The sequence below is a fragment of the Pholcus phalangioides genome, unplaced genomic scaffold (assembly GCF_987345545.1).
Source record: "Pholcus phalangioides strain wild (caught in Gottingen) unplaced genomic scaffold, Ppha-v1.0 ptg000007l_1, whole genome shotgun sequence".
Taxonomy (NCBI): domain Eukaryota; kingdom Metazoa; phylum Arthropoda; class Arachnida; order Araneae; family Pholcidae; genus Pholcus; species Pholcus phalangioides.
Genome location: NW_028301600.1, coordinates 3,910,390 through 3,925,025, shown reverse-complemented (window position 1 = coordinate 3,925,025; position 14,636 = coordinate 3,910,390). Strand labels below are relative to the sequence as shown.

Sequence of the window (14,636 nt, the reverse complement as noted above, 5' to 3'; positions counted from 1 at the left end):
TAAAACCAAGACTACCAAAATATTTTGGTTCGCAACTTGGGAAGTTCATAAATCGGGAAGTAATTACATACATTTTTTTAGAGGGGGCCACAAAATTCCTAAGTCCGGCCCTGCATAGGGGTTTACTGATATTTTTAAATTAATAAACCACATAGCCTACATAAAACCCTACAAATTAACCTGAAAAAATGATACTTCTGTTGTGGCAGAATCATTAACTGTAATCTACTACATTTGTATTATTTGGTCCTCCTTTTTACCAAAAAGGAGGACAAGTGGGAGTTTTGCAAGTGCTTTAACATCACCATCTGGGAAAAGTGATATTCTGAGGGCACACCAATTTTATATACATTAAGAAATTCAATCAATTTCATTATCATAAATAGCCCCCAACACATCTAAGATCCTCATGCATTTAGGTGGCCCTGGGAACAGCTCATGGATTATTTTATACGTACATAGCAATCCTCTGTAATGCGAGCTCCTCACCAAAATATGAATAAAAAAAAATCAACTTTTTAACTTGAAGAAACTTCAAAAAAAAATTCACTTGAAAAAAAATATTTTTCAAGATGTTCAGTTAATTTTTAATTTTGTAATTATAGCTACCATCAATTTTTTTAAATTTACATCAATAAATCAATAATACATCATAAAAATCGAAAAAACTTATAACAACAAAACTGAATATTCAAAAAAAATGAAGGGAATTGAACAACGATCCACACTTGGTGGAGAAAGAAGAGAAATGCCTCTTAAAGAATGTCTGCCTTTCAACAAGTTTGAGTCACGCTTGACTTCACGTGCATCAGTTGAAAGCTCATTTTCACAGAAAAAAATGCACCAGTGTAGGGACATAGCTCTTGACAGCCTTCCTTAACTTCAGCAAATGCCCCTCTCCAGGTGGCATTAATATAGAGAAAGTACCTTTTATTGATGTATTGGACTGAGAAAACTATCTCTCTCTCTCGATGTAGACAATGCTGTGATAACCGGGCTGGAAGAGAGTGTGACTCTTGTCTTATATTATTAGTTGGGCTACATGCAGTTAGTTGATGTGAAAAATGACATGCATTCACAGTAATGTGACTCAACTGCGCATCTGATAAAATTGTAAAATTATCATTCCAATCATTTTATTCACCAAGAATTGTCCATCACTGCACAAGCATAATACAACTTCTAAAAAAAAAAGCCACAAATTCATAACTGAATTATAGCTAAAATAATTTTATTCATCACATCAATGTAGCGTATAACAGGGCTGGACAAATCAAAGAGAAATATAGGCACCAGCCAAATTTTTTAGGAGACAAGAGTATGTTTTTTCCCAAGAATGGTCCTAACTAATGGTTTTTTTATTTTTCTGAGACTTAATGACCCCCTCCATGTTGGAAGACACATTATGAAATCAAAAAAATTTTTGGGTCATACTTATACTTCAGTTTAGCAATGATGCATGTAAAAGTGTAGTCACCAATACTGATTTTCTGGTCACCATGGCAACCTAGCATCTGGGATTTGTCCAGTCCTGGTGTATAATAATATAGGACATATATACATACCTTGATGAGAGATGGTAAATTTTGTATCTGGAAGGAAAAGAATTTAGTATGTAAAAAAAGTGCATATGAAATATCATACAAATACCACAATAAGCAAAATTCCCAGCGAGATGGCTGAAAAAAATATGCCCATAAAAAATATGGGTACCTAATATCTGAATTATGTACTTATCTGAAATACAGCAACCTGAAAAAAAAAGGTTATCACAAAATAAAAGAGAGAAATTACCACAAAAAGTTATGGTATATTACATTATAGTAATAAGAATCAAAGTACAGTAAGTCCTTTTATGATCACGTGACTAAGGCTTTGGGTAAGAGCAATAATGTAGATGTTGTTTACCTTGATTTCCAGAAGGCATTCGATCGGGTCCAACATGGTAAACTCTTGAAGCGTTTACACGAGATTGGAATTGGGGGCAACTTGCTGAAACGGATAGAATCGTGGTTAAGAGATAGGTCATAACGAGTTATGGTGAACGGGGAATTCTCTGGTTGGACAGACGCCACAAGTGGAGTTCCTCAGAGAAGTGTCTTTGGCCCCATACTTTTTTCACTTTTTATTGACAAACTCGATCAGGGATCACTAGCAAATTCGCAGATGATGTTAAGTTAATGGGGGTAATCGGGAATCAAAGTGATAGGGAGTCGCTCCAGACCACTCTAAACAGGATTGCAGCATGGGCAAATGAATGGAGCATGATGTTTAGCGTTGATAAATGCATGGTTGCTTGTTTTGGTTCGAACAACCCACGGTTCTCTTACGAGTTGAATGGTGTCACTATCCCGGATGCAACTAGGGAAACGAATTTGGGAATTCTCATTGACGAGCGACTTAGGTTTTCTGAACATTGTTCAGCGGTGGTCAAAAAATCGAAGAGAATGCTTGGTCTCATTTTCAAAAAGGTCTCTTTGCGTTCTCCTAAAGTCATTCTTCCGCTTTTTCGAGGATTAGTTCGTCCTGGGCTGGAGTATACTTTAAGGTTTTGGAGACCATACCTACAGAGGAACATAGACTTGGTTGAAGGGGTGCAGAGAAGAGCTACGCGTGTCCTTATTGGCACACAGGGCTTGAGTTATGAAGAGAGACTTCATTTTTTGAATATGTTTACATTGGATGAATGCAGGTGTCGAGGAGATATGATCGAAGTGTTCAAAATTTTCAATGGGATGGATAGGATGGACCATGAACTTTTAGTACACCGCCAATCGACTGCTTTTACAAGGGGACACCAGTTTCGATTGGTGAGGGACAATGCAAGGCTATGGTGTCGCAGGGAATTTTTCTCTCATAGGGTTGTTAATAAATGGAACAGCTTACCCCCGGAGGTAGTAAATTGTAACACAATTGACACGTTTAAAAAGAAATACGATAAACATGTTGGGGTAAATCGAGAAGATATCCATTTTTAGAATAAGACAACCATAAGTATTCTTTATGGGCATTGTATAATATTTTATCATGTGTTGTTAATTGCATTTTTAATTGGGTTGCTGTTTTTTTTTTTTTTTTTAAATATATGATATCCATATTTTTATGGGCATCTTTTTATCAGCCACCTCGTTGGGCATTTTGCCTGTTGTGGCGTTGTATTTGTATTCGTATAAACCCAATCCATTCGGCAGACTTGGTTCTAGAAAATTCAGATTCAATGGAAAAACTTCCGGGCTATATATACAGTTAATTCACGATATGTTGAAGTCTGACGAGTCAAATATCTGTTTAAGTCCAAGTTTTCAGGTGGCCCCAGAACTTTCAGTATTATTTTAGTGTTGGAATTTTTTTCTTAACTCAACGTTTTCTCCCTTTCAGGCAAAGTTTGGGGATACAAATTTATAAAAGTGGCATTTAACATCTCTGTGAAGGAATTAAAAGTGTGGCGTACACATTTTAAGGAGTTCCTTTCTTCTCCACTCCCACTTTCCAGTAGATAAACATTGACCAATGACAATCATCTTGGTCACCTCAAAATTGCCATTTCACTTTCGCTCAGTTGCAAGTGAATATAGGGTTTAAACGTCAGTACAAATCTTGATTGTGCATAGATCTTTTTCATTAATGTTGAGTTGAAAGGTGAAAGTTTTAGATTTAACTGGAAAAGGGAACTATCATCACAGGTTATGATAATTAATATTTTAATTTTTTAATTTCTTTCCTTATCAACTGGCCTTGGATAAATTTTGCTAAGTTCAGAAAAAATACATAATAAAAAATAAAAATGCATAACTCTGCAGCATCATATAATTTGCACGTGAAAAATTAATTAATCAATAATGAAATCTTGCTCTTAGGAAACCAAAATTTCCCTTCTATTTAACCTCTTTTTTTTACCATACAATCTGTGGATTATATGCAAGAAAGTACTGATTTTTTCCCTTGGTTGCAAACTTCACAAACTTGCTTTACTCACAATGAAAAAATTGAAACTTCACTCACAATAGCAAAAGTAAAATAAAAAGGCAAGTGACTAAACTGATACTCCACACACATCTCACATTTAAACAAACAGTAGATGTTTAGGACAGAATAAAAGTAAAAAAAATGCTTAAAAAATATTTTACAATTATGAATTGAAACATAACAAAAATGAACAGTTATATAAATTACCATAAATTTATAACAATAATTGCAATTGATTATTAATTTATTTTTGTAATGAACAGTCCCCGCAGCAATATAATATGCTTCCAAAATCTATATTTTTTAGAGCACACATCTGCCGAATTGAATCTGCCAACAGGGAAAAAACTCTCCAAGAACGTGGAGTGGTGTAATTACTAAAACTCCACATGACACACAAAAGTGTTCGAAGTTTGCCACGAGCATTATCTTTACACATGGATTCTGAACAGGCCTTCTTTTGTGTCGGAAAGAACAAGCACGCAAGAGTGTGTCTCCTTTTTATCAACCCATTCTTGGAACGTGATAGCTTTAACCATGTTCACTCCCCTATACAATACAGCCCTGCTCTGGACATGTAGATTGTACACATTAAAGGGCTCTAGAAATTCGTAGCCTTTTCTTATCACATGCTTTCATTATTGGTTTCTTTTTATTGTGTTAATACAGTATCAGGCAAAGGATGTTTACTCCTTCAATACCACTTTTGTTATAAATGGTAAGCATTTAAAAGTAAAATTAATTAATCAATAATGAAGACTTGATCAATTTAATTAAGTAATCAAAAGTCTTTAATTAATTAAAAACTTTAATTGATTCCCAGCTATAATCTCTGTGTAACTGTATTGATAAAATATGTCATTCATACAAGATTCCTCGAAAGACTGGCTATATTTTTGGAGATGATGATTACAAGGAAGAAATATTTATTGTATTAACAAGTGGAGAAGACATTTCTACACACATGTCACCATCTGGTGGCCTATGCAATTCACGAGATATTAGTTGATTGCTGCCACCGTCCATGTATGGAGCCTTTCAATCTGTTTCCATAGCTTAGTTGGTAGAGCACTCGTCTGGCAAATGAGAGACTGGGGTTCTAGTCCCCATGGGCAGAAATGAATTTTCTTCCTTGTAATCATCACCTCCAAAAATATTACCAGTCTTTTGAGGAATCTTGTATCAACAAGTAGAGAGGACATTTCTACATGTCATTCATAGATGGGTCATTCCCAAAAAAAAATGTGCATTCCATATTTTTTTGAAATTAAAAATTAAAAACAAATTTTTCAAATAAAATTGATCTCAAATTATAGCTAATGATTTGAAGTTCAATATTTTATAAATATTTTTCACCTTTATTTTGTAAATAATATTCTATTTTTTGTGGGTGTTTTATGTTACATTTTTTGGTATGGTTTTATTGGTGATGGATTTTGTCCACTCTGATATGAAAACAAAAATATTGCTAAATAAACTAACTCCTTACCTAACTATTTTTCTACAAACCCCACCAAATTTTGGATTTTTTTTTTCTCCCCAAATCTGCCGGTCCTTTTTCCCTCAAAATCTCCAACGCCGAACTTCTTACTTCTCCCCTTGATATTGCCTTTGAATTCAATCAGGCTCTTGCTTCTGTTTTCTCTTCCACTCCCAACCCCCCAATACTACTTTTCCGACTCCCTTTATAACTCCAGTCCGATTTTTTTCTCCAAAGAAGGCCTTTTGAATCTACTGAAAAAAAACCACACTCCACTAGTCCAAACCATATTCTCAAATTTTGTGCAGATGAAATTTCCAACTACCTTTTAATTATCTTCAACATTTCATTGAATACCTCCCACTTGCCCTCCGACTGGAAAATTAATAAAATGATACCTATTTACAAATCAGGTACTCCCTCTAATCCCCTGAATTTCTGACCAATTGCCATCATCTCTACTTCTTTTTTCCTAACCAACACTGCATTAGATCATCATTACCCGTTTTCACCCAATTAGCCCTTTTCATTCATCATTTGATAATTTTTGTCGCACCACGGCCATTTTCTGCACACGAGGGCTAATTAGACCGGGACCTACAATTTATTGCCGATTCCGAACGGCAGGCTTGTTTTTCATACTCATTGAGAGGTTGGTGAGCTAACCCCTCGATGGGGGACTCCTTGCGGTAGCAATTTTTGCTGCGGTCAAGTCGCCGTTTTTTGTTGTACCCCTGTGTCAGGAAAGTTTTCTGGCAAGGACGAACTGGGTATCGAACTCGCGACACCTCTAAACATCCTTTGGTACTTTAGGCGAGCATCTTATCGACCAGGCTACCGCGCCCCCCCCCCTTTTCATTCATGATTTATCTTTTAGTATTCCTATTGATAACAACCTGCAAACTAATATCGTATACTTGGATTTTTCCAAAGCATTTGAAATGGTTAAATAAAGTAAACTTATTCTTAAACTCCAAAACCATGGCTTATGTGTTCAATTACTGAAATGGGTGAAGGCCTTTCTTGTTGATCGTAGTCAGTTTGTCTGTTTTAAGGGACAAAACTCGTCATACCTCCGGGTCAAGTCTGGCACGCCTCAGGGATTGGTCCTTCCCCTCTATTATTTTTAATTTATATTAATGACCCACCATTATCAATCAATCGCTCCATCAGATTTTTCACTGATGATTATGTTATTTATCAAAGAATTTACAACAGATCCAACCAAGATTCTTTCCAGCACAACCTTAACACTATATCCGAGTGGTGCTCATCTTGGTAACTACCCCTAAACATCTCCAAAACAGTTTTCATGAAACTTACTCGTAAAAGATCTCCCCTCGAATTTCCTTACTCAATTAATAATTCTTTAATCACCCATTACAAATACCTGGGTGAGATAATTTCTGCCGACCTTCGTTGGAACACATCCTATATATATCAAAAACTTTTTTCCTCCATTGTAACCTCAAATATTCCACCCACCACCTCCGACATCTATGCTTCCAAACTTATATCCTTCCTGTCCTCTCCTACGCCTGCGAAATTCGGGATCTCTATACACAAAGAAATATAGATAAGCTGAAATCTATCCAAAATAAATCTACCCACTTTATTTTAAACTGTTAGTCTTTCTCTGTTTCCATCACACAGCTCAAACGGCAACTTAATATATCTTCCCACTCACCTCCCGTAAATATATCGCTCGCCTATCATTACTTTTCAAAATTATCCACGGCTATTTAACATTGAGACTAACCACATTCTAATCAAATCTTCACATTTTTTCCAATAGACTCAATCACTCCCAAAAATTGAAACTTTTTTTTTCATCCACAGATCACTTCAAATTTAGTTTTTTCCCCTTACAATTACTGATTGGAGCAACCTTCCAAATTCTGTAGACTGTACTTCAATCTCTGATTTTGTATGTAGCATCAACCGCCTATGTCAAATCCCATCACCACACCCTCTTGTATAGGCCTCGGCCAAACAATATTGTATAAATAAATAAATAATAATCGCTGTAAAAAATAAATACCATTTTTGTACTTCTACTTTTACCCATTAAAAAAATCAACTTTTTCTTACACATTGCTGAAAAAAAAAGAAATTAAAAAATTTCATATTGTTTTGATGGTTTTTCAAAATAGTATATAGAAAAAGTTTATTTTTTAAACAAATTCAAAACTTTTTATTTCCGACAGACAATGAGTTGGTAATTCATATGTAAACATCTTAGTCTGAAGTGTTCTTTAAATTTTTTGCTTTGAACTGCAAAAATGCTTCCTGTAACAGAGCAGACACCATTGTAGCCAGAGTGGATATCATTGTAACAGAATGGACAGAAATGTTTAACTGAGAGTAAGCCATCTCAAATACTTTAAATAAGCTATGCAAATACACTTTTATTTTCTCAACAATTATGTACACAATGTGATAGGTGTACCAGTGAAAATCATAGAGGCTATGACATTTGGAAAACATCCATGCTATGAGGAAATTAAAAAAAACACACACAATTCCCCCTCCTGTAGTTTGAATTTTTTGGCTGTGGTAAAATTTTTAAAATCTGTCCCAAGTGAACACTGGAGTTGCTCTCAGCTGCATATTATGTCATTAGGATAATTTTTCTTTTACTTCAAAACTTTTGCTCCTGGATAGTAATTTGATGTTGGTATATCTCACGTCTCCCACATTAGTGATAGAGAGAGTAGGGAGAGTAGCCTGGAAACAAAAAATAATATAGGAAAATAACGGTTCTGTCCCATAAAATGCAGGATGTATTGTCAAAGAAAGATTTTTATTCATACTAAAATGCCCCTTTCGACACATCTCCCTGGATCTGTACCTGGCAGTGATTTTTTAGATCTGTACCACTTAACTTTGGTATTTAACTGAAAAAAAACATTACTTTCAATCATAATTGTCTACTCTGTTGCATTGCTTGAGGTTTTTTTGGATGAACAGAAGTGAACGCATAACATAACAGAATGGATAAATAAATAAGCCTTAATTTTTTTTTCCATTAGAAATTCAAATGACTTATAAAAATTTTTATTACAGTTTGAAGCAAATTTCCATGTACAAATACTAATACAATGCCACAACAGGCAAAATGCCCAACGAGGTGGCTGAGAAAAAAATGCCCATAAATACAAATACAAATACAAATACAAATACAACGCCACAACAGGCAAAATGCCCAACGAGGTGGCTGATAAAAAGATGCCCATAAAAATATGGTTGTCATATGTTTCAAAAATACAGCAACCCAATTAAAAATGCAATTAACACAAATTACAAACAATATATACACATGATAAAATATTATACGATGCCCATAAAGATTACTTATGGTTGTCTTATTCTAAGAATGGATAGCTTCTCGATTTACCCCAACATGTTTATCGTATTTCTTTTTAAACGTGTCAATTGTGTTACAATTTACTACCTCCGGGGGTAAGCTATTCCATTTATTAACAACCCTATTGGAGAAAAATTCCCTGCGACACCATAACCTTGCATTGTCCCTCACCAATCGATACTGGTGTCCCCTTGTAAAAGCAGTCGATTGGCGGTGTACTAAAAGTTCATGGTCCATCCTATCCATCCCATTGAAAATTTTGAACACTTCGATCATATCTCCTCGACACCTGCGTTCATCCAATGTAAACATATTCAAAAAATGAAGTCTTTCTTCATAACTCAAGCCCTGTGTGCCAATAAGGACACGCGTAGCTCTTCTCTGCACCCCTTCAACCAAGTCTATGTCCCTCTGTAGGTATGGTCTCCAAAACCTTACAGCATACTCCAGTCCAGGACGAACTAAGCCTCGAAAAAGAGGAAGAATGACTTTAGGAGAACGCGAAGAGACCTTTTTGAAAATGAGACCAAGCATTCTATTCGATTTTTTGACAACCGCTGAACAATGTTCAGAAAACTTAAGTCGCTCGTCAATGAGAATTCCCAAATCGGTGACTCTAGTTGCATCCGGGATAGTGACACCATTCAACTCGTAAGAGAACCGTGGGTTGTTCGAACCAAAATGAGCGACCATGCACTTATCTACGCTAAACGTCATGCTCCATTCATTTGCCCATGCTGCAATCTTGTTTAAGTTGGTCTGGAGCAACTCCCTATCGCTTTCATTCCCGATTACCCCCATTAGCTTCACATCATCTGCGAATTTGCTAGTAATTCCATCGATACCCTGATCGAGTTTATCGATAAAAAGTGAAAAAAGTATGGGGCCAAGGACACTTCCCTGAGGAACTCCACTTGTGACGTCTGTCCAACCAGAGAATTCCCCGTTCACCATAACTCGTTGCGACCTATCTCTTAACCACGATTCTATCCAATTCAGCAAGTTGCCCCCTATTCCAATCTCGTGTAAACGCTTCAAGAGTTTGCCATGTTGGACCCGATCGATAAAAATATGGATGTCATATATTTCAAAAATACAGCAACCCAATTAAAAATGCAATTAACAAAAATTATAAACAATATATACACATGATAAAATATTATACAATGCCCATAAAGAATACTTATGGTTGTCTTATTCTAAGTATGTATAGTTTCTCGATTTACCCCAACAGGCTCATCGTATTTCTTTTTAAATGTGCCAATTTTATTACTACCCCTGCGGGTAAGCGGTAAGCTATTCCATTTATTAACAACCCTATTAGAGAAAAATTCCCTGCGACACCATAACCTTGCATTGTCCCTCACCAATTGATACTGGTGTCCCCTTGTAAAAGCAGTCGATTGGCGGTGTAGTAAAAGTTCATGGTCCATCCCATTGAAAATTTTGAACACTTCGATCATATCTCCTCAACACCTGCGTTCATCCAATGTAATCATATTCAAAAAATGAAGTCTCTCTTCATAACTCAAGCCCTGTGTGCCAATAAGGACACGCGTAGCTCTTCTCTGCACCCCTTCAACCAAGTTTAGCTAATGGGGGTAATCGGGAATGAAAGCGATAGGGAGTTGCTCCAGACCAACTTAAACAGGATTGCAGCATGGGAGAATGAATGGAGCATGACGTTTAGCGTTGATAAGTGCATGGTCGCTCATTTTGGTTTGAACAACCCACGGTTCTCTTACGAGTTGAATGGTGTCACTATCCCGGATTCAACTAGGGTCACCAATTTGGGAATTCTCATTGACGAGCGACTTAGGTTTTCTGAACATTGTTCAGCAGTGGTCAAAAAAGCGAATAGAATGCTAGGTCTCATTTTCAAAAAGGTCTCTTCGCATTCTCCTAAAGTCATTCTTCCGCTTTTTCGAGGCTTAGTTCGTCCTGGACTGGAGTATGCTGTAAGGTTTCGGAGACCATACCTACAGAGGAACATAGACTTGGTTAAAGGGGTGCAGAGAAGTGCTACGCGTGTCCTTATTGGCACACAGGGCTTGAGTTATGAAGAGAGACTTCATTTTTTGAATATGTTTACATTGGATGTAAGCAGGTGTCGAGGAGATATGATCGAAGTGTTCAAAATTTTCAATGGGATGGATAGGATGGACCATGAACTTTTAGTACACCGCCAATCGACTGCTTTTACAAGAGGACACCATTATCAATTGGTGAGGGACAATGCAAGGCTATGGTGTCGCAGGGAATTTTTCTCTAATAGGGTTGTTAATAAATGGAATAGCTTACCCCCAGAGGTAGTAAATTGTAACACAATTGACACATTTAAAAAGAAATACGATAATCATGTTGGGGTAAATCAAGAAGCTATCCATACTTAGAATAAGACAGCCATAAGTAGTCTTTATGGGCGTTGTATAATATTTTATCATGTGTATATATTGTTTATAATTTGTGTTAATTGCATTTTTAATTGGGTTGCTGTATTTTTGAAATATATGACAACTATATTTTTATGGGCATCTTTTTACAGCCACCTCGTTGGGCATTTTGTCAGTTGTGGCACTGTATTTGTATAAGTCTATGCCCCTCTGTAGGTATTTTCTCCAAAACCTTACAGCATACTCCAGTCCAGGACGAACCAAGCCTCGAAGATACTTTTTTGAAAATGAGACCAAGCATTCTATTCACTTTTTTGACCACCGCTGAAAAATGTTCAGAAAACCTAAGTCACTCGTCAATGAGAATTCCCAAATTCGTTTCCCTAGTTGCATCCGGGATAGTGACACCATTCAACTCGTAAGAGAACCGTGGGTTGTTCGAACCAAAACAAGCAACCATGAATTTATCAACGCTAAACATCATGCTCCATTCATTTGCCCATGCTGCAATCCTGTTTAGACTGGTCTGGAGCGACTTCCCATCACTTTGATTCCCGATTACCCCCATTAACTTAACATCATCTGCGAATTTGCTAGTGATCCCTGATCGAGTTTGTCAATAAAAAGTGAAAAAAGTATGGGGCCAAAGACACTTCTCTGAGGAACTCCACTTGTGGCGTCTGTCCAACCAGAGAATTCCCCGTTCACCATAACTCGTTATGACCTATCTCTTAACCACGATTCTATCCGTTTCAGCAAGTTGCCCCCAATTCCAATCTCGTGTAAACGCTTCAAGAGTTTACCATGTTGGACCCGATCGAATGCCTTCTGGAAATCAAGGTAAACAACATCTACATTATTGCTCTTACCCTAAGCCTTAGTTAAATGATAATAGAAGCAAAGGAGGTTAGTTACACATGACTTCCCCTTCCTGAACCCATGCTGATTATCCGACAATACATTATTCTCGTCTATCCACTTCACAAACTGTCTTTTGATGATGATTTCCAAAATTTTCGAGAGGGAGCTCGTCAAACTCACTGGACGATAATTGGACACCGCTTCTCTACTACCCTTCTTAAATACCGGAACAACGTTAGCAAGTTTCCAATCTCTTGGGACGATACCCTCAGCAACACTACTCCTGTATATCTGTGCGACTGGCCCCAACAATTCATTAGCACATTCCCTGATGACCCTGGGATAGATATCATCTGGTCCTGGTGCTTTTCTTGCACATACATTTCTTAGAAGATTTAGGACCTCCACGTCTTCTACTTGAATATCGTTGAGGGTTTTATTACCCCATGCAACACCCGTATATTGAATAACATTATCTCCATTAAAAACCGACGTATATATTTAAATGTAACTGATACTCTAACAACCAGTAAGGGTTTTGCCTAACTCTAACACATAAAATGCCTTAAAAATATTTAACTAAGTTTATTTTCTACAGTATTGATTAGCAGTAATGAAACAATAGCTATTTTTTAGATATTTCAAGAGCTTTTGACATGATTAATCAGGAAATTCTACTGTTCAATTTTCATTCCCCATAAGATACGATTCTGAGTATATGCATAAGTATGGAATCTATAAACGTATTTATTATCTGTTTTTAGATGCACATCAAAGGCTATAATGACAAACAGCATGTACTGCTAGAAAAAATTATAGACAAAATGATTGCATTTGAAATTGATCAAAAGTGATTTGATATTCTAAAAGAATCTGCAAGTATTGTTATTTTGAATTTGCAATAGAGTTCAGATAGCTTTATATCCGGTTGTAAATAAATTATCTGTAAAGAAGGAAAAAAATTTCTTGCAAAACACGTTTTTTCTTGCAATTTAAATACAAATACAAGGCCACAACAGGCAAAATGCCTAACAAGGTGGCTGAGAAAAACATGCCCATAACAAATATGGATGTCATGCATTTCTAAAACACAGCAGCCCAATTAATATGCATGATTTTTCCACATATGTTGTACCCTTCTTAAAAATCGGAACAACGTTAGCAAGTTTCCAATCTCTTGGGACGATACCCTCAGCAACACTACTCCTGTATATCTGTGCGACTGGCCCCAACAATTCATTAGCACATTCCCTGAGGACCCTGGGATAGATATCATCTGGTCCTGGTGCTTTGTTTGCACATACATTTCTTAGAAGATTTAGGACCTCCACGTCTTCTACTTGAATATCGTTGAGGGTTTTATTACCCCATGCAACACCCGTATATTGAATACCATTATCTCCATTAAAAACCGATGCGAAAAAGTCATTGAAAGCACTACCCATGCCTACGTTGCTCTCTACCCTAGAGCCTCCTATCGAGAGGGGGCCAACTGTCCCCTTACATCCATTATTGACGTATCGAAAAAATGATTTTGGGTCAGAGTCAATGTTATCTGCCAATCTAGATTCAACTTCCTTTTTACTATCCCTTATCGCTTTCTTCAACAGTCTTCTTTTATCAGTAAACAATGATAGGTCACCTCGTCCACTTTTATGCTCTCTGAATGCGCTTTTCTTTTCAAGATAAAGGTTCCGCACGCTATCTGTTAACCATAGAGGGTGCGATGTACAAACACACTTTTTTCGAACGAAGGGTATGACGTTGTGCAAAACAGAGGACAGCTTCATACTAAATTCTACCCATTGACTTACCACCCCTACTGATTCCAACCGGTCTCTGAAAACTTCCGCTAACCTTCCTCTCAAAACATCAAAGTTAGTTCTCCGAAAACAAGGAACCAGTCTTTTGTTATCAACCTTACCCAAGGAAAAGTTACAGTGAAATCTGACTATAGGATGATCACTAGAAGAAAACTCTTCCCGCACCGAAACATGCTCAACTAGATCCTCAGAACTAGTAAGAACTAAATCCAAAATAGCAGTACCCCTAGTAGCTTCTGATACATGCTGATACAAAAAATGTTCGAGCACCAACTTAAGAAAGTCTCTTTCATACTGATCTCTAGATGAAAGGTTCTCCCAATCAATACCTGGGTAATTGAAATCCCCTAGTATGAGAACCCTCTTACGCTTACACATGTAGGAAATTTCATCATGCAATTTGGCGATGTAGTTTGGATCCCTATTCGGTGGATTGTAACAAATCCCAACAATAAGTTTATGATATCTTTTGTTTTCAAGCTCAACCCATATAGTTTCAATATCAGTTCTCTTCATGTTACACTCTCTTTAGCCTTCAAACATGATTTCACATATATCAACACTCCACCCCCTTTCCCATCAGATCTATTTCTCAAAGTGTACTACCATGTACTACCACTTAATGTTGATATAAGATGAAAAAAAAACTTAATTGTTTATGATAATGACGTGACAGAGTGGACATTCAAAAACTAAAAATCTAGTACTAAAGACAACATGAATCTTAAATCCTTTTTTGAAAATCA

General features: G+C 36.6%; 1 protein-coding gene across 7 annotated transcripts in view; it reads right to left on the bottom strand.

Moving 5' to 3' along the window:
• Nucleotides 1-14,636, bottom strand: part of Ide (Insulin degrading metalloproteinase) — a 442,696-nt gene that overhangs the window by 203,210 nt on the left and 224,850 nt on the right. For all 7 annotated transcript variants that reach the window (XM_089232551.1, XM_089232550.1, XM_089232552.1 and 4 more), the window contains one exon: nucleotides 1,566-1,592. In XM_089232551.1, the coding sequence (XP_089088677.1) occupies nucleotides 1,566-1,592 (27 nt within the window). The remainder of the gene's footprint in view (nucleotides 1-1,565; nucleotides 1,593-14,636) is intronic.